Source organism: Ostrea edulis, chromosome 8, assembly GCF_947568905.1.
Source record: "Ostrea edulis chromosome 8, xbOstEdul1.1, whole genome shotgun sequence".
NCBI classification, from domain to species: Eukaryota; Metazoa; Mollusca; class Bivalvia; order Ostreida; family Ostreidae; genus Ostrea; species Ostrea edulis.
In genome coordinates, this window is record NC_079171.1 from 18564217 (window position 1) to 18584339 (window position 20123).

Sequence of the window (20123 nt, forward strand, 5' to 3'; positions counted from 1 at the left end):
AATTGGGGATCAAAAACTTAAATGAAGATATATAGGGGAAATCGTTCAAAGTTCATGATGAATCATATTAATATGCAAGCACCCCTAGGCAGTTCAGATTGAAGTGCCCCCGGGGTATTGTAGGACATAATTGGGGATCAAATTGGGAATCTTTTTAAAATCTTCTCAACAACCGCTGGGTCATGATTATTTATATTGACATGCAAGCATCTTCAGCATCCAAGTTTGCTCAAATTCAGGGGTATAGGGTATGGGAGCATATGACTAGTAGGGTGGGGCACAATAAGATATCAAAGCATTAGATAGGAATATACAGGAAAATTAAGATAAATTCTTTTCAAGAACAGTAGGGCCACACTAAATCAAATCAAAATGGAAATGTTCGTAAAGTTTTTTCTATGCCACAATGGCTAAAGGGTATATTGTGTTTGTATTGACTGTTTATCTGACTGTCTAAAACTTTTAACACTGCTCATAACTTCTGAATGGTGAGTCAAAGGGCTCCCATACATCATATGTGTATTTCTAAAGACAAGACCTTTGTTTGGTATTAACGTTTTTAACCTTGTGTTCTTGACATTGGAGTTTGACCTACTTCTAACAAAATCTAGGCAATATCTCCTAAAGTATGAAAGGTAGAGCTTTCAAATGTTTTACATAGATTCCTTTTAGCATGTTTGACCTTGTGACCTTGACGTTTGACCCAAACTTCAAAACTAACGTTGCTTATAACTTTTCAATGGTGACTGATATATCTTCTAGATTTTATGTACTAGTATGCATAAAAATAGTATGCATTATTTGTGACAAAACCTTTTATTTTGGTACCTAAAGTTTTCGATCTTGTAACCTTAACCTTAGATTTTGACCTTCGTTTAAGAGCAGTTACCTTAGGCATTATCGTCTGAACTGTTTAAGGTATGGATTTCATATTCATTTTGATTCCTTGTGGTAAGTTGTTGCATTTCATATCATGATTATAAACATGTCACCTGGTATCATGCTTATGCTGTGGCTAGATTATGACCACGATATGGGGTAAAAAATGTTCATGGGAATATTGATAAGCAAAATTTTTTTTCAATACCACAACAGCAAGACTAAGGTGACTCAGGAGAGCGATGTGGTCCATTGGCCTCTTATATCTTGTAAACATTTTATAATGTATACCTTTTGAACCTTCAATAAATGCAAGGAGCAGAAAGCATAATCACGCTCTTGAATTGTCGAAATAAGGAAAGGTCCCGATCTCGTGGAATGTCCAGCTTTTGGCCAGTTTGGAACACTTTCATCCTACAGTATCAAATATCATTCTCTTAACAGTTAATTATGAAACATTATAAGCTGAAAGTAAGATATTACCACTGAATAAAACAATTAAGCAGATTCAGATCTGTGCCAGTTCGTTTGATATATGTATACATGTATATATTACTGTTACTACTATAACCGAGCAGTGCAAATGTAAATATAATGTACAGAAGTAATCACTTTTAACTTATGAAAAAAAAAAACAACAACGCTATATCATATTTGTAGTCAAAAAACAAAAGTTTGCATGCAACTGTTTCTCTGTTGATTATACTTTTATGACAATAAAATAAAACGGCAAACAAACTCTTTACCTTGTGTTCCTGATTGTCATAAATGAGGACGATCTTGTGGACGTTTTCATTCCAAACCATGTGCCAGTTGAACTTGGACACCACTATATTTAAAGTTCAATTAAAAAAAAAACTCAAGGAGTTTTTTCATTTAGAAAAAAAAGTATGTTTGTGTTCTATGTTGTTGCTTCAGATCAGACCATCTCCTTAAAACTTAACACCCCACTACAAACCTCCCTAAAACTTAACACCCCACTACAAACTCCCTAAAACTTAACACCCCACTACAAACCTCCCTAAAACTTAACACCCCACTACAAACCTCCCTAAAACTTAACACCCCACTACAAACTCCCTAAAACTTAACACTCCACTACAAACCTTCCTAAAACTTAACACCCCACTACAAACCTCCCTAAAACTTAACACCCCACTACAAACCTCCTTAAAACTTAACACCCCACTACAAACCTCCCTAAAACTTAACACCCCACTACAAACCTCCCTAAAACTTAACACCCCACTACAAACCTCCCTAAAACTTAACACCCTCACTACAAACCTCCCTCAAACTTAACACCCCACTACAAACCTCCCTCAAACTTAACACCCCACTACAAACCCCCCTAAAACTTAACACCCACTACAAACCTCCCTAAAACTTAACACCCCCACTACAAACCTCCCTAAAACTTAACACCCCACTACAAACCTCCCTAAAACTTAACACCCCACTACAAACCTCCCTAAAACTTAACACCCCACTACAAACCTCCCTAAAACTTAACATCCCCACTGCAAACCTCCCTAAAACTTAACACCCCAATACAAAACTCTGTAAAATTTAACACCCTTACTACAGCTCAGATCAAACCTCCGTAAACTTTAACACCCCCACGACAACTCTAAAATGTTACTGGCATCTAAGATTTTGCTCAGCATAATGGCTCTATACCAATTGTTCTGTAAATATTTGGATTATTATTTCGTGAAAGTCCTCATGGCTCTGTTGTCTTTAGTCGAACAACGACGTTTACTAGCAAAACTAAAATAATGTTTATTCCTCTAAGTTCATATTGTTATTAGCTCCCGAAGGCCTTAAACTAAGTAAAATTCGACAGGGGATGTTTTCTCCTCCCAGGCACCTGATCCTACCTCTGGTATGTCCAGGGGTCCGTGTTTGCCAATCCCTCCATTTTGTATTCCTTATAGGTGTTATCTTCACATTTTATATACATCTTAAAGGGAATTGTATATCAGATGTTGGGAACATAGTATATAAATATTGCATGTAGTTGAGGGTAACATTGAAAATTTTCATCCCGATAAAACCATTGTGAACCGAGGCGTAGCCGAGGTTGACAATGGTTTCTCGAGGGATGTTATGTAAACAGGAGAGCAGAAAAACTTACGTCTGTTGACATTTGATCAATCACTGTCATGCGACATTTCGTATATCGATGCGGGTAATCCCGTTTATTACAAACGCTCAAATACCGTCGTCTAACAATCTACGGCGAACCATACGAGCATAAATTTGACGCATGTGATAATTTTTTATGATATCACCCGTTGTCAAGTACTGTTACCCGTTGCTAGATATTATCACCCTGGGGCGCATGCTATCTGTTCTCAGAGGGTAACAATATGTTTTTTCAAATGCGTCTCGACCAATCAGATTCGAGTATTTTACATGAAAGTATAATAATAAATCAGGACAACTCGCCACCCAAGACAACTCACCCCCTCTTCGGAACAACTCGCCCCCAATGTATATTATATATATATATATATATATATATATATATATATATATGTGTGTGTGTGTGTGTGTAAAACTTATACGGTACCAATTTTGATGCACCAGATGCGCATTTCCACAAATAATGTCTCTTCAGTGATGCTCAACCGAAATGTTTGAAATCCGAAAAACAATGAAGTTTTAGAGCTATTATAGGGAAAACCAGTGTACCAAAAAAAGTGGAGTCAAATTCGTCTAAGGATAAGAGCTATCCATGAGGGAGATAATCCTTAATTTTGAAATGAATTTCTAAATTTTATAACAGCAATTAAATATACATCCGTATTTTCAAGCTAGTAACGAAGTACTTAGCTACTGGGCTGTAGAGACTCTTGGGGACTAACAGTCCAACAGCCTCGACCCAGGGGTTATGATGTAAAACTTATAGGGTACCAATTTTGATAAATGTATGTATATATATATATATATATATACATAAAAATTGGTACCGTCTAAGGATAAGATATATATATATATATATATATATAATCCAAATAGAAAGAGTTGATATCACAGTCAAAATAATTCAATTAAAAAAGCAGGGAAATATACAGTTCCAAAATATATTTAAATCACTAGCGCTTTCTGGATTTTAACATCCATCCTCAGGTGAAGACGTCTATTGTGACGTCATGATAGTCTTTGCGAGGAGGTAATAGATACATGACGTCATAATACAAAAGTTCGGGAAAGGTAACTTGGACAAAATAAGCATGAACATTTACATGATAAAACAATCAGAATTTTTCATATATGCATTGATTAAAATTTAGTTTAGGAGAAAACAGTTTAATGAAATAATTTTCTTTAGCAAGTCTCATGGACGTTGATTCTGTTTTAAGTTTATAAAATGGAAATACGCTGTAGTTGCCTCTAGCACAGGTGTCAAAGTGTTTGCTGCATGGGGTATTTCTTGTACTGGGATCGTTAATTTGTTGGCGATGGACACGCATCCTCGCTGTTAGTTGTGTTCCGGTTTGTCCAATATATTCCTCGCCACACCCGTTGCAAATAATGTAGTATAGTAAGTTTTTCGACTTGCATGACATGTTATCATTTACAGTAAAATATTTTCCGCATTTAAAAGTAATAGAAGGTCCTGTTTTTAGGAAGGGATATGTACCACACCTTGAGTCACCACATGTAGAAACTGCGTATTTTTCAGGCGTTGAATTGAATTTGGCTTTTGTTAATAATTTTTTCAATTTGGATGGTTGTCTTTGGCTGTGAAGTAGGTCGGATTTGGGAATAATTTTTTGAAGTTCTAAATCACGCTCGATAACTGTAAAATTCTTCTTAGATTCCTGAAAGATATTCATATGTTTTGGTTGTAAGTTGTCATAAATGGTATTAGGAAAGGATCGTGTTCTTTTTCTCTTGTTGTTCTAAGTGTATGCTGTGGAATTTTCTTTGCTTCATTTATGGCTGAAAGAATGAGTGTTTCCGGATAATTCTGCGCAGTAAGAAATATTTTCAATTCTGCCAGTCTTTGGTCTTTAGTATTATCATCTTTAACAATAGTGCAAATCCTTCTGGCCAAATTGTACGGGATATTCCTTTTAGTGTGTGTAGGATGACATGCTTTGAAATTCATATATTGGTGTGTGTCCGTCTTTTTGTAAAATATATCAGTTAGGATGTTGGTTTCATGTTTTATCACCTTGATGTCCAAAAAGGGAATCGAAGTATCACTGTATTCCATGGTAAACTGGATATTTGGATTGAGCGTATTCAACAAATTGTGAAACTTGATCAGGTCTTCTTTGGATTTTTCCCAAAATATAAAACAGTCATCTAGATATCTTTTCCATGAATTCCTCAGATTTTGTCCAAGCTCCTGACTCATTTGCTCATCGACTTTTCGATATAACATTTCTTCGAAATATCCCATTACTACAATGCTGTATGTAGGGGTCATTTTAGTTCCCATAGCTGTTCCTTTGATTTGTTTGTAGAATTCGCCATCAAAATGAAATGTGTTGTTTTCCAAAATGAATTTTATGGAATCTATAATAAATTCCATTGAGAAATTTCTTGGGATAAGTTCCGGGTGTTTTTCTATCCAAAAAGTTATAGTTGTATATAAACTCGTTACAAGTAAGGTATTCTGGTCTACAATTTCTGGGAGTTTGTTAAGAAAATCCATACTATCCCGAATGTAGCTAGGAACTTTTTGGCATATATCCTTTAACAAAATATCTATAAAATTACTGAGTCTGTGTGTTGGACATGCAGGTCCAGCCACAATTGGTCGTAGTTTTAGATCCATAGGTTCACTAGTAGTTATGTATGTTTGATTTTGTTCTTCAATAGCGGTCTTGATGTGGTTGCTTTTGTGTATTTTCGGTAGCCCATAGAAATTACTAGTTTTCATTTCAAAGTTTGTTAAATAGTCAAATTCACTTTCTTTTAACAAGTGTCCGTGTTTTCGGCACATCTGTTTTAAATTCCTCAAAATATTTTTATCGGGATTTTCTGGTAGTTTTACATAAAAGTTCTTATCCTCTATATGTAGAAGCACAAGGGATTTGTAAAATGCTTTATCCATACAGACTATTGCTCCTCCTTTGTCTGCCTCTTTGAGGATAATTTCATAGTCATTCTGTAGTTTTTGAAGGGCTTTTTTCTGTATCAATATATGAAAAATTCTGATTGTTAAACCTCTTAATTCATCAACTTTTATCATGTAAATGTTCATGCTTATTTTGTCCAAGTCACCTTTCCCGAACTTTTGTATTATGACGTCATGTATCTATTCCCTCCTCGCAAAGACTATCATGACGTCACAATAGACGTCTCTAAGATAAACAACTTTGTATTAATTATTAATTTGTATTCACCTGAGGATGGATGTTAAAATCCAAAAAGCGCTAGTGATTTAAATATATTTTGGAACTGTATATTTTCCTGCTTTTTTTTTTTATAGAATTATATATATATATATATATATATATATATATATATATATATATATATATATGTATATATATATAATCACACTTTATTCCTATTTTTGTTATTTTGTTTGTACAAAAATCTACACATTTAACCGCGTAAAGATACGTCTTTTTATTTAATTAACTATACCACACCGGCTGAGTAGCCAGCTAATACACTCCCTACCAAAACCTAGCTTTAACTCCGTGCTTGAGTTAAGTACCTTCATCATCACTTTGATGTAAAATATATAATTACAGCAGACACGAGCTGGGTTTTGGTAGGGAGTGTGTTAGCTGGCTACCCAGCCGGCGTAGTATAATTAATTATCAATTATCTGTTTGTATTGCTTTAAATCTAATTATTTGATTTCCCCCGCTCTTAAGTATTTACTTCAAACGTTAAAATACTAACTTTTCACTTTGAAATCGCCGCGTGAAAATAATAAGTATAAAACAAAACCGTAATAAAATTTCTTGAATAGGAAATTCATGATTTTTCAACAAGAATAAAAATGTAGTTGAGAAACGCTCCCATGCCTTACACTTATGTAATACATACCGTATTGATACCCCCCCCCCCCCCCCCCCCAATAAAGATCCCAAAATGTTCGTAATACTGGAGACATTTATTTCTTTTAAATAATTAAGTGAAGATCAGTAAATATAATTCTTAGTCAATAATGAATTATGAAAAATATACCATTTTTCAATTTTGTGTATAATTCTATTAGAATTTCACCATGATCTTCGTTTTAAAGTATGAAATAAAAAGATGTATCTTTAACAGGTTAAAAGTGTAGATTTTCGTACAAACAACAATAGGAATAAAGTGTGATAATATATATATATAGCATTGGGGGCGAGTTGTCTTAAGAGAGGGGGCGAGTTGTCTTGAGAAGGGGCGAATTGTCTTGAGGGCGAGTTGTCTCGAAGAGGGGGCGAGTTGTCTTGAGGGCGAGTTGTCCAGCATTAATAATAAATACTTGTAGATTTCACATGTATGATTTTATATAAATCTGTGCAAGAAAACTCTTTGTAAATATAGTATAGGTGTGCGAAGTTACAGCCCACTTTGATAGAATGGGACATATTTAATTCTTTTTCAAATGAAAATTCAAATTGCGTTATATATGCATCTAAACAGAATTCAAATTGGTTTTATGACATTTAAGTCTGTGAATTAGTAACGGACAATGACAAGAAGTTTTGATTGACCTGTGACTATATTAAACATACAAATAACTGTATTTCAATTTACCTTCTAGAGTTTCCTAAAACTCCACAGTTGCTTTGATTAATATCTCAATTCATCTTCTGCAACCATTCTTTATCACATCTGGAAGAACTATCACAATAGGGACATGCGTAAGATTATGCAGGTGCATGTGCTTAACTTCTCACCCACTTGAACTTAAAAGTATTGTTTGAAAATCAGATGATATTTTGTTATGTATTTTGACTTATTACATTAAATAATACATGAATCAACGTGTTTCCAATTACGATAAAATGTGCTGGGTGGTTCAAACTAATGGTAAGCATCTTCTAATGGTCCACATAGCAAATTGGATTATAATGAAGATAAGTCAGTGTTTAAGATACAGCTGTTTCTCAACCTTGTTTGAACTATATTTAAAAGATCTTTTTCCCATATGAAAAATAATGCGGAGGATTTGCAACATCATTTAGCAGATTATAAAAATTATTAATATAAGTTTTGTATCAATAGTAAGAATTTTCCAATTTCTGGCAGTATCAGGAATAAAGTATGTGCTGATTGATTCCAAACTGCATTTGATAATCAATAGTTTAAAGAAATACGAGTAGAAAATCCAGAAACTAACTTCTTTATATTAGATACTATACTTTGTAGACACATGGGAAGTAAAGTGTTGTACATGTATATCTTATAGATTGTTACAAGCCTAACTCTGTCTCTTCTACCTTTTACAGGTTCCCAACCTGTGTCCACGTAAGACCACGCTGCAATTAGTTAAACTTTTTCTAGATTTTCTGTGTCTGCTTTTGTGCATCCAGACCATACTTAAACAGCATATTCATGTTTTGGTCTGATAAATTATACATTGTGTATAGAATGTAATAAGATAGAATATCCCTTAACACAGAAAAAAGCAATCTATGTTTTTGTAAGCTTTTCAAAAATGCTTATCAATGCAATCTGACCACCCTAATTTTGAAGACAACAAAGTCTTCAAGCATGTGTGTTCTCTGACATATTCCGATTAACCAGTTTCGAGATAAGTGTTCTTTTGTGTAGGAGGTGCATTTAGTGGAACTTTAAATGAGTGGATCTACAGTCAGTGAGGAAGACGATGTATTAAAAGCAGCTTCTGTATAACTGTAGGAAATAACAAAATGTTAAGATTTTTTTTACTGACACAAAGTCATATTTGCAAGTAATATCCAAGATATGATACATACGACAAACGTGACATAATAAGAATTCCATGTATTTTAAAATTGCTCTCCGAGTACTTATCATTTACTTAGTTTGTGTATCAGTCGAATTTGGGTAATGAAACTTTGTATGAGAAACTGACTGAGCACAGTCACTTATACAATGATCGATATGTGTCACACTCTCGCATGTCAAGAAATTGTTTTGCGCCTTACTGTTCACAAGAGTTCTCTACAGGGAAATAACTCGGATGCATATCTAAATTTGCGTAGTGAGTTATTCGAAATTAAGTTAGGGAATTCTTGTACATTTGTATTATTTGGTGAGAGTTAAATTTCAATAAACATTTATTATGTCCCCCTTCAAAAAAGAGGGGCATATTGGTTTGCACCCGTCGGTCGGTCGGTAGACCACATGTCCGCTCAATATCTTGAGAACCATACACTTGATCATAATGATATTGCATATGTGGGTTGGTTATGAAAAGAAGAGGATCCCTATTGTTTTTCAGGTCAAAAGGTAAAGGGTCAAACTGTACATTGGAATATACTGTCCGCTCAATATCTTGAGAACCCTTTACTTGACAGATATCAAACTTGGTACACTGGTATATATTCAGGAGAAGAGGACCCCTATTGATTTTCATATCACATGGTCAAAGGTCAAACTGGACATTGGAATATACTGTCTGCTCAATATATTGAGAACCCTTTACTTGACCTACATTAAACTTGGTACACTGGTGCATCATCAGGAGAAGATGACACCTGTTGATTTTGAGGTCGCGTGGTCAAAGGTCAAGGGTCAAACGGGACATAGGAATATACTGTCCTCTCAATATTTTGAGAACCCTTTGCTTGACAGACATCAAACTTGGTACACTAGTACATCATTAGGAGAAGATGACTCCTATTGATTTTGAGGTAACATGGTCAAAGGTCAAGGGTCAAACTGGACATAGGAATATACTGTACATTCAATATCTTTAGAATCCTTTGCTTGACAGACATCAAACTTGGTACACTGGTACATCATCAGGAGTTGATGACCCCTATTGATTTTTAGGTCACATGGTCAATTCACTCTTGACATAGGGAGATATTGTCTGCTCAATATTTTGAATTGATGATACTACTCTCAATTAAATGATGGGTATGTATAACCCTTTTCAATTTTGCACCATGGGGGCATATGTGTTTTACAAACATCTCTTGCTTGACCATTTACTTAGTATAAGACAGACATTATCTGAACAGTGATGTAACGACTTATCGTCAGCACATAATCTACAATGTTAACTGCATCATTTACATGTTCATACATGTACAACAAAAAAGTGGTCCGAAAAGCGAGCTCTGAGGAACTCCAGCGTTTACATTTTCCAAAGAAGAAAATAAATTTCTATACATTACTTATTGTGTTCTTACAACTATCAACTTTTAGAAGTGGTCCTTTGATTTTTTTCTCTACATTTGAAGTTTGTGAATTAAAGCCTCATGCCAGACTCCGTCAAAGGGTTTAGATGAAAATGTGGGGGGGGGGGGACCGAACAGTGATCTCATAACTCCTATAAGGAATACAAAATAGAGAGTTGGGCAAAACACGGACTCCTGGATATAGCAAAGGTGGGATCAGGTACATAGGAGGAGTAAGCATTCCTTGTCCACCGGTCACATCCGCCGTGAGTCCTATATTTTGATCAGGTAAACAGAGTAAATACATCACAAAAGAACATATAGCAGCATTTACAATCATCACTACATTCTACAATAAAAGCTGATACAGAAACTGGACAGTTGTGGTGTTATGCTTGAATATTAGTCCTGGAGATTATGGTTTAATTCTTGTTTTCGATTGGTTGGCTGTCATTTTAGCAAACAGTGGAAATTATCGATTAATATCAAAACATGACTTGATTACCATTTGGAAAGTCTACATATAGCATGATAATCTCAGATGTAAGTCCCGAGTAATTTGTAAAGGTGAATGAAAACACGTGTACGCTTGATCACCGTCGTAACCTAGTGCTCAGTGCGCTGACGTTATGTACAGGAGACGCCGGGTTCTGTTCTCCAAGCCAGAGCTGCTTCAATGATACATTTAAAGCTGACATGAATTAATAAATACGTACACATTTCTCATCTTAACCGCCATATTTATCTCAGGTAGCCAAATTTACTCTACCTGTATATACCCCTAGTGTGATTGTCACACCTGGGTGCTTTTCCTAGGCTGACTCGTCCAGCGCACATCTCCGATAGTAATACATAGGGAATGAGAAATAAATAAAATAACATTTTAAAACATGATTTAAAACACCACGTTTTGCTCAAAATTACAAAGTATTTATTGGACATGTATACTACTGAAAAAGAGCATAAAATATATATTATTCACATCAATTCTTACAAAATACAGTAAATGTTATATGCATAATGTGTAATGCACATGTCATACTCGGACATCTTTTCAACAGGTATCGGAGATGTGCACTTACCGAAAATGTTTGATTCTCTTTATTCTGATAAATCCTCGAAACATTACTTTACAACACGTTGTCATTCCATTATACAGACTGCGACACACTTCACCCGTGCGAATCAGGATGCCGTTAATCAGGGGAGATATCAGAGTCGAAAAAAAATCCTATATTGAATGCTTGACTAGTCAGGTGTTTTGCAGTTTATAGAAATCAGGAATCTGATAATGACTGCACGTACATATACACTTGAGCAAAGTCCTAATTAGTTGGGGAGGGGTTTAAAGAATCTTTTACTTTCACTGCCTCAATAACTTCCCCCAAACTTCATTTTCCTCAAACCTTGGATGTTGGGTAGGATGGGGTGGTTAGAATCCTCTACTATGAGTGCCTCATAATTTTGTTTTTACCCAATCTTCACTTTCTAAATTGGTGGTGATGGGTGTATTTTACTATCATATCAGAACTTTCAAGCTGGGGTCAATTGGGGGATCACCCAATATATCTTTTATTTGCATTACAAAATAACAAATAATGGTCATTGTTAATAAAGGTGGGGGTCAGGCCCCCCTTGTTCCCTCCCCTTGATTCTATGTGCCTGATAACGACTCAGAATATGATTAACTCAATCATTACATTTGTTATGCCATGTGCATAAGTACAGTAGTATTTATGCATTTGCATTTTGCTTGAAGTGAATGGCATAAATTTTATGTCCTTTGCTTATTCCATTCTATCAATAGATAATAGATAAAATATTTCTCCGCGTTTTCGTATAGTTTTGTAAAGAAAAGTTATTTTAAATTTAGTTTTAAAGCTTTTAGAATGATTTTTATCGGAATTTTGAGCACTGTCGAAGCTACCAGCACAGGTAAATCGAAACCACTGATGTGAAGCGTAGCAAACTCATCCCCTTATATACCATGCAAACCCTGATACATAGAACAATAAAACATTCATCTCATACGGCGGATAGGCAGAGAAATATGGCGGATAAAGAGAATCTACTCTACTTCTTAAATAATGTCAGCTTTCATACAGGTGGGTAATTTTACTTCACCAAAGACCCGGTAGTAAACCACACGGTATTTCGTATATATTAAACAGAGACTGACACGACACATAACTCTCCCTCCTAAAGCCTAGAACATCATGCATGTATATATTAAACAGAGATTGACACGACACATAACTCTCCCAGTTACAGCTTTGAATGTCAAGCTCAGTTGAAAATTTGTGGTTACTTTACGTACAGCTGGTGACGTCTTTACAAGAGTGAAAAATTCGTGAATGGGATGAATGGAAAAAAAAAACACGAAAAAAAAATTCTTACAAAAGATGTAGTTTGCATAGGTATTGCAATATACATGTACTCCGTTTCAGATGAAGTATAGTTGCCATCTTATAAATTATTTACATTAACTTCCAACGTAATTATTTTACTACTCACCTTGTGAAGCAATGTAGGCTATTTTACCATCAACATTCTACAATAATAAATACTTGTTTTCATTTTAAAATACGAGTTAGTTTTGGATCTGTATGAATTGATTATTTCTCGTTCTGCATGGAAGCGAGAAAAAATATATATCTAAAATCATATACATCTAGTAGTTTAACATAGGTTGTTTTTCTCACCTTTATATAGCTGGCATATATAGAATCCGAGGAACTGATACCAAATGGTACACTATTCTTTCCCCCCTCATCTTTAAGTTAAAAAAACAACAACAAAAACCCAGTATTTTATTCAATGAAACATAGTAAACGAATTAATCTTGGAGTTTTATTTTATGCTGCATGGGATAGTAATGGATGGATTAACCTTGCATGAAAAAATAGCCTCGTGGTTTTATTGATAAAAATGGCTTTGATAATGACAACAAAGAAACGTACCCGAAGCCATATATATCTTGGAATGTCTTTTTCTGGATACGTTTTCTGTCTCGTGGTCATGGATCACTCCAACAGGAAGTGACTGTAATACAAGGAATAAATTATTTCTTATATGAAAACTTTAAATACATGGTTTTAAAATCCTAAATCCACTGAGCCCCTTCATATGGACTAGATTCATTTCGTTTTGGTTTAAACTATATTTATTGAATGAAACATTGCATGAAACATACAAAGAGGTGTATAATGAAACAGGATTCGGAAACAAGTGCTAGCACGTATATAAATCCGTCTTCTATTTTTTTTTATATTTATAAATCAGAATCGTGTTATGGTCATGGCATAAACATATATATATATATATATATATATATATATATATATATATGGACTTGATCCAGCGTAGGATGAGTCAGTTCAGATCTGTCTTGACGCTCGATGGGGACAGACTTTTCTATTCCCACATATTACACTCAATGATTTTAATATGTAGACGTTTTGTTTGTTATCAGCTTTTGTAGTTAAGTTGTAGTTTTAGTTTCGTTTTCTATTTAGTTTTATTTTCTATGTAAATATTCTATCGTCCTGAGGAAGGGACTGGTTGACATGAAAATTTGACAATTCACTGTTGTTCGTGTCGTTGGTCATTTCTAGTGCTTTATATATATATATATATATATATATATATATATATATATATATAGGGACAAACTTTCAATTTCAACGGAAAGGAATTCAACGTAAATGCGAATATGTCTTGTGGCTCTAAGAATTACATGTAGCGGGTGTAGAAAACTCTATATCGGAGAGACAGGAACAACTCCTAGAGCCAGAATTCGTGTACATAAGCAACACATTCAAGTACCGGAATACCGTAAAATAAAACTGAGTGAACATTTAGACGTGTGTGGAAATGGACATTTTAACGTTTTTCCTTTTTAAACTCGTAGTACATCAGACGAACGGATGAATATCGCGCAATGTAATACATGTATGCATGTCCATTATTATGATATTAAGAACAAAGGTTAACAACAAATGACGTCAGTGGTGTTGTAAAGAATTTAGATCTTCATAAGAATAATACATATGTATAGCATGACCTCCCTCGGTAGCTATCCCCATGTTACTTTTTAGTTCGATACTAGCCTTAATGATGTCAAAACACCATGGTGCCTCTTTACGATGATATAAAGAAAATAGAGATTATTTTAATGAAAAACAAATGTCTCCCCAAATTAGAAGTGTTCCAATTGAAACCTCCTCCCCTTAATGCACTGCATGGTATGGTGGAGAATGCAAGAGCAGGAATAGAGACATTATGAACTCCGATAAGCCATATACATATGTAGGATAAGTGTCCGCAAACTATGTTACACCCTATATCCCTCAGATCCACTATAACTTTACGGACAACAATTGGATCCTCCTGTCCCTGCAATATGCACATCTGCAAATGGCATTGAAGTATTGTATAACATTTCAAGTCTATCGGATAAGCCATGTAGGAAAAGAAGCATTCACAAGCTATTTTAACATCCTCCACCCCTTTTAGATCCACTATAACTTTTAGGAAAATAATTGGATCCTCCTGTCCCGACAATATGCACATCTACAAATGACAATAAAGCATTGTACAAAGTTTCAAATCCATCCGATAAGCCAAATAGGAGAAGTGTTCACAAGATTTTCTGACAGACAGACGGACGGACAGAAAGTACAAAAACAAAATGCTCCCCTTGAAAGAGGGGTCACATAATATTGATACAGTAATTTTCAGGACCGTAATATTACCGAAAATTCTGCAACAAATATCGAATTATTGTCCAGTGCTTTTGTATCAATTACACTGTGCAATGCCTCTATTGGAATACATGTATCTGTTACAAACGTTGGTATGAATGGTTCCTCTGACATCCCGACAGCCATATCGTCAAACAAATCATGCCCTGCAATACAATTGAATTAATTAGTTCATAACCATATCCTGCAATACGATTAAATTAATATCAGTTCATAATTCTTGGTTTTCAACATCTTCAAGTTGAGGTATTCATATTCAGTATACTTTAAAAGACATTAAAACTATTTTGATATTCGTAGCAATGGTGATGTTTAAATTTACAATATTACGCGTTTACAGAATATCAAATTATATATTTGAAAATGTCAACATGGACAATACAGACTACCTGAATGCAGCTACTTTAATTCTTACGTACTACACTGTAACTCTTACGCACTACACTGTAACTCTTACGTACTACACTGTAACTCTTACGCACTACACGGTAAATTACACGTACTACACTGTATATGTAAATTACACGCTGTCCACGGTGTACTCGGATATTACATGTATATCAAGGGTGAAATACAATGTCACTTTGATGTCAACAAATAAGCATAAAACATCCTCAGTCTATTTCTAAACTTAAATCTGTTTTAACATTGCTGCTTACTACGGTTGGTTCCACGTCGAGCCCTGTAGTGCATTCCTACTCTCCACGTCCCTGTCAATACCATAATCGTCAGTAACGCCGCAGTGCTGACACAAACAAGGAGAAGGAAGTCTTTGAATTCTTCACTGCTTGGATTTCTTTCTGACTCTAAAAAGTACATATCGATTTTAATGACAATAACTTATAAGTAATTCATTTTTTCCAACATATTTCCACATCTAACATCTTTGGACTTAACTGACAGTATACTGTCGCTAAGTGAATCCTTGCGCGGTGCAAACTATTTCTATTTCTCAGTGTTTGTTTACTTTTTTGTATAAATGAAGATTTATTTAGTGTAATTTTGTCTTTTTACATTAAATTATACATTATATCGTATAATATAGGTCCTTAAATAACTACAGTACATATCATCACTATATGTACTTTGTCCTTTATGTGATGTCTACAGTATGAATGGTGAAGATAACGGATAATTATCAATCTCATAACCCCTATAAGCAATACAAAATAGTTGGGCAAACAAGGCCCCCTGGATATACAAGAATCAAAATCAGTGAGCCAACAACGGCCTAACAATCGGTATGAAACACCTGACAGCATTTGACCCAATGATAGGTTGTATTGGCAAACTAGATCGTTATAACGACCACAGAATTTGCGAAATGCTGACTTTAAACGAGACTGTTAAAACCCCTCCACCATCAACGTGTTTGTCAATAGCCTGCCTTAATTTAAAACATTGACCATACGCAGAACAAGTTCTTCCGTATCGAATCATTTGAGAGATATAAACACCATATGCAGGTGATAATGGAATACTGCTACGTAAATATGGGTAGTTGAGAAGGTGAAATCATCCCGTTTGTTATAAATTTGAGTTGATAGTTTGCCGTTAATATCTACTTTCAATAAAATATCTAAGTATGAAACAGAAGTGGACGACTCTGTGGTGTCCTTTATTTCGAGTTCACTGGGATTTTTCGAATCGCCATATAAATGAAAATTATTTTTGTAAATAGATAATACGTCGTCAATATATCTAACACATCTTATCCAATGACCCACAAGAGTCATCAAAGCGCCATAACTCTGACAAGCTGGTAATAAGAAGTATTAGAAGTAGAAATAACCATTCACTTCAAAATATACATCATTTGTGAAATTTCCCTTGTGCTAATCGCCCAGTAACATCGAAATATTAAAGAGAGAATATATGAGAATAACTACATGATCCACCTATTTATTTAATGCGGAGAATATAACACCAGCGACGTAAACGGTGAATTGTGATGTCACATTTAGCTTGAGTGTTTTTTTCTTCTTCATTTAATCCGTTCCTAGCAAAAAGGCCCTTACGTATTTTAGTGCTTAAGTGTTAACTATAAAGAACAATCCCTCAAAATATTACAGCAGCTTTCATTGTTGTTAAAATATTACAGTCAATCAAAGATAACAACCAACGCGTGATTGGTAACCGTGTCCTTTTTTCTCGACAAGTGTGCAAAAACTGATGTCACGTTTTCTCATGACGTTTTTTTTAAAAAACATTGTTGTATAAGACAAGGGTCTTTTTGCTAGGAACGGCTCATTTATGAACAACAATACATCCAATTATCAGGTACTTAGTAACAAAGGGTCTGTCGTCTTTGTATCACATGCAAAGTTTGTTATTTTTACGTGCAGAGATCGATCTATAGGAAGGCTGATTGCCTTCCTCCTCTTTTAAAAACAGATAGTATTCTTTCGAATCGTTGTGGAAATGTAAAATGTATCCGATGAATTAATCAGAATTGCATTGAAGGATTAATCCTTGCCTTCACCCAAGATTCAGTATTTAGAGCTTTGAATTTCTTATAAAATTTACTTGTCAAGAACTTACAGGAAATATTATGAAGTCAACGTCCCCCCTCCACCGCTCCATTTGATTTGACGATGCTACGTGCCTGATTATGTCACATGCTTTCATTGTGCTTTGAATTCTAGGTGTCTGTTGTTTTTAAAACAATTATTTCTGAATTCCTCGTTATCAATTGCATTATATCTTGAACAGGAATAAACGACAGATCCGGCCATAACACCTCCCCCCTTCTCCAACTCTACAAATTGACGAAATGCACATTTCCAAAAAATTTCTTCATAAACTCGAAGAAAGTAAGCCTTGTTTTTTGTCATAGAACCTGTTAAAACTCATGATAATAAAGAATGTGGTAACGTAATACTATTTATGTGAAACTCGAGGACCACAATGGTAAGCGCACTCCTAACTCTCGGTAACTGCAGAAATGTACACCATTAGTTGCAGGATTCCAGTGACCGTGCAAAACTAGTAAAAATACTATGATTTTACGTTCTCCAGAATTTACGCTGAACATAGATTTGCTAAATTAAGTACTCTTGTATTATACTGTAATAATGCATAGTAATTTGTGTTGACTAGTAATTGCACATATTTACATCACAATTTCGTCCTGGATAACTGCGTCAAACCTACGATGTAAACGTAGGTAGTGATTACTCATTCGCCAAACGTTCAGCATTTAGAAGTGATATGACACTATAAACGGAGGTCCCGTGTCGGGGAAGGCGTTCACACATTAAAGAACCCTCACTGCTACGGCTGTAAACACTAAGCACGAAAGGGTGCAGATAACAAACACTGATCAATCTCATAACTCCTATAAGCAATACAAAATAGAGAGTTGGGCAAACACGGACCCTTGGACACACCAGAGGTGGGATCAAGTGCCTTGGAAGAATAAGCACCCCCTGTTGACCGATCACACCCGCCGTGAGCCCTATATCCTGATCAGGTAACGGAGTTATCCGTAGTCAAAATCAGTGTGCCAAGAACGGCCTAACAATCGGTATGAAACACGTCAGACATCATTTGACCAAATGGTAGGTTGTATTGACGAACTAGATCGTTATAACGACCATATAATTTGTGAAATGCTGACTTCAATCGAGACTGTTGAAACCCCTGTACCATCAACTTGTTTTCGGTAGCTTGCCTCGATTTGAAAACTGACTATACGCAGAACAAACTCCTGCGTATCGAATCAGTTGAGATATATAAACACCATTTGCAGGTGATCATGGAATATTGGTACTTAAATATGGGAAGTTGACGATGGAGAAGCTAAAATCATCCCGTTTGTCATACAGTTGAGTTGTCAGTTTGCCGTTAATGTCTACTTTCAATAAAATATCTAAGTATGAAGCAGAAGTGGACGACTCTGTGGTGTCCTTTATTTCGAGCTCACAGGGATATATCAAATCGACATATGAATGAAAGCTATCATTGTTAATAGACAAAACGTCATCGATATATCTAAAAGTCGAATTCAAGGTCACAGCAAGAGATTTTTTCTTCTCATGTAGAAGTTTTTGAATAAATTCTGCTTCATATGAATATAAAAACAGGTCAGCTAACAAAGGAGCACAATTCGTGCCCATGGGAATTCCAACAGACTGTTGGAAGACCTGATCACCAAAGACCGCAAAGAAATTTTCAATGAGGAGCTCTAGCATATTTTTTATTTCAATACTTCTGCGTGGAATCAGAGTGGTGTTTAACAAAGTAAGTTCTTGGATGACTGATCACAAGATATGAATATTTCGTTTCTCTATTTTTGCTGAAGAAGCAATTGTCTATGGTGTCAAAAAATCTAATCTTTAATAGGACTTCACCTACAACTAGTGACACCTCAATAGGAATGAAAAATTCTCGACGGGATGTAAAACAAATTACCAACCATACTTGTATGTAGAAATGGGCTCCGTAAAAATGCATTCCCCCGTAATATAAGAACAGATGTCCAGAAAACAGTTTCCACAAGACTTAGAGCAATTCACTCCATATCTGCCGGCATCACAAGCTACAAAATAAGTAAATATAACACTGAACCAGCCTGTATTTGCAGTACAAAGATGTGACCACATGACAAACTTTTCTGGATGCATTACAAAACAAGAGGACCACAGGCCTTATCGGTCACCTGAGTACTAGTGAATAAGTATCACTACTCCCAAGGGCATTGAAATTTAGAAAAAAAAAATCCTGTTCTCAATATCTAAGCTAAAGTCTAATGTTTAGCAACAGTATAAAACAAGATGTGTTCTTAAAACTTCAATGCCCTCAAAAGTACATACACTAATGAAAGGTTTTACATAATATAATATGTGTATTAGCATTAAAAGATATGACTAATTTGGACCCATCCTAGAATCAAAACCCTAGGTTGTGAAATTCACCATTTTTTTTTTTACATCCTTTTCTACTACATGTATTCCTAAGTATCCATTTAGATTTTATACCGTATCAGCAAACTTCCACTTAAACACTATATACTAAGTTAGGCCCCACCCTGGGGTCAGAACCCCTACCCCGGAGATCATGACATTTACAATTTTGGTAGATGCCTTCCTGCTAGAGAGCTATATCATTGTCCATTTAATTCTTCTTAAACATGTGCGGTTCTAGAGGCGACGATTTTTGAAAATTGGACAATTTTGGGCAG

At 35.1% G+C, this 20123-nt stretch overlaps 1 protein-coding gene across 6 annotated transcripts in view; it reads right to left on the reverse strand.

The window, feature by feature from the left end:
* The window catches only part of LOC125662903 (receptor-type tyrosine-protein phosphatase epsilon-like), a 66928-nt gene that overhangs the window by 14755 nt on the left and 32050 nt on the right, over nucleotides 1-20123 (reverse strand). For all 6 annotated transcript variants that reach the window (XM_056147056.1, XM_056147054.1, XM_056147057.1 and 3 more), the window contains 8 exons: nucleotides 19359-19481; nucleotides 15601-15747; nucleotides 14933-15087; nucleotides 13139-13220; nucleotides 12881-12951; nucleotides 12693-12729; nucleotides 1626-1708; nucleotides 1171-1293 (listed from right to left, as the gene is read on the reverse strand). In XM_056147056.1, the coding sequence (XP_056003031.1) occupies nucleotides 1171-1293; nucleotides 1626-1708; nucleotides 12693-12729; nucleotides 12881-12951; nucleotides 13139-13220; nucleotides 14933-15087; nucleotides 15601-15747; nucleotides 19359-19481 (821 nt within the window). The remainder of the gene's footprint in view (nucleotides 1-1170; nucleotides 1294-1625; nucleotides 1709-12692; nucleotides 12730-12880; nucleotides 12952-13138; nucleotides 13221-14932; nucleotides 15088-15600; nucleotides 15748-19358; nucleotides 19482-20123) is intronic.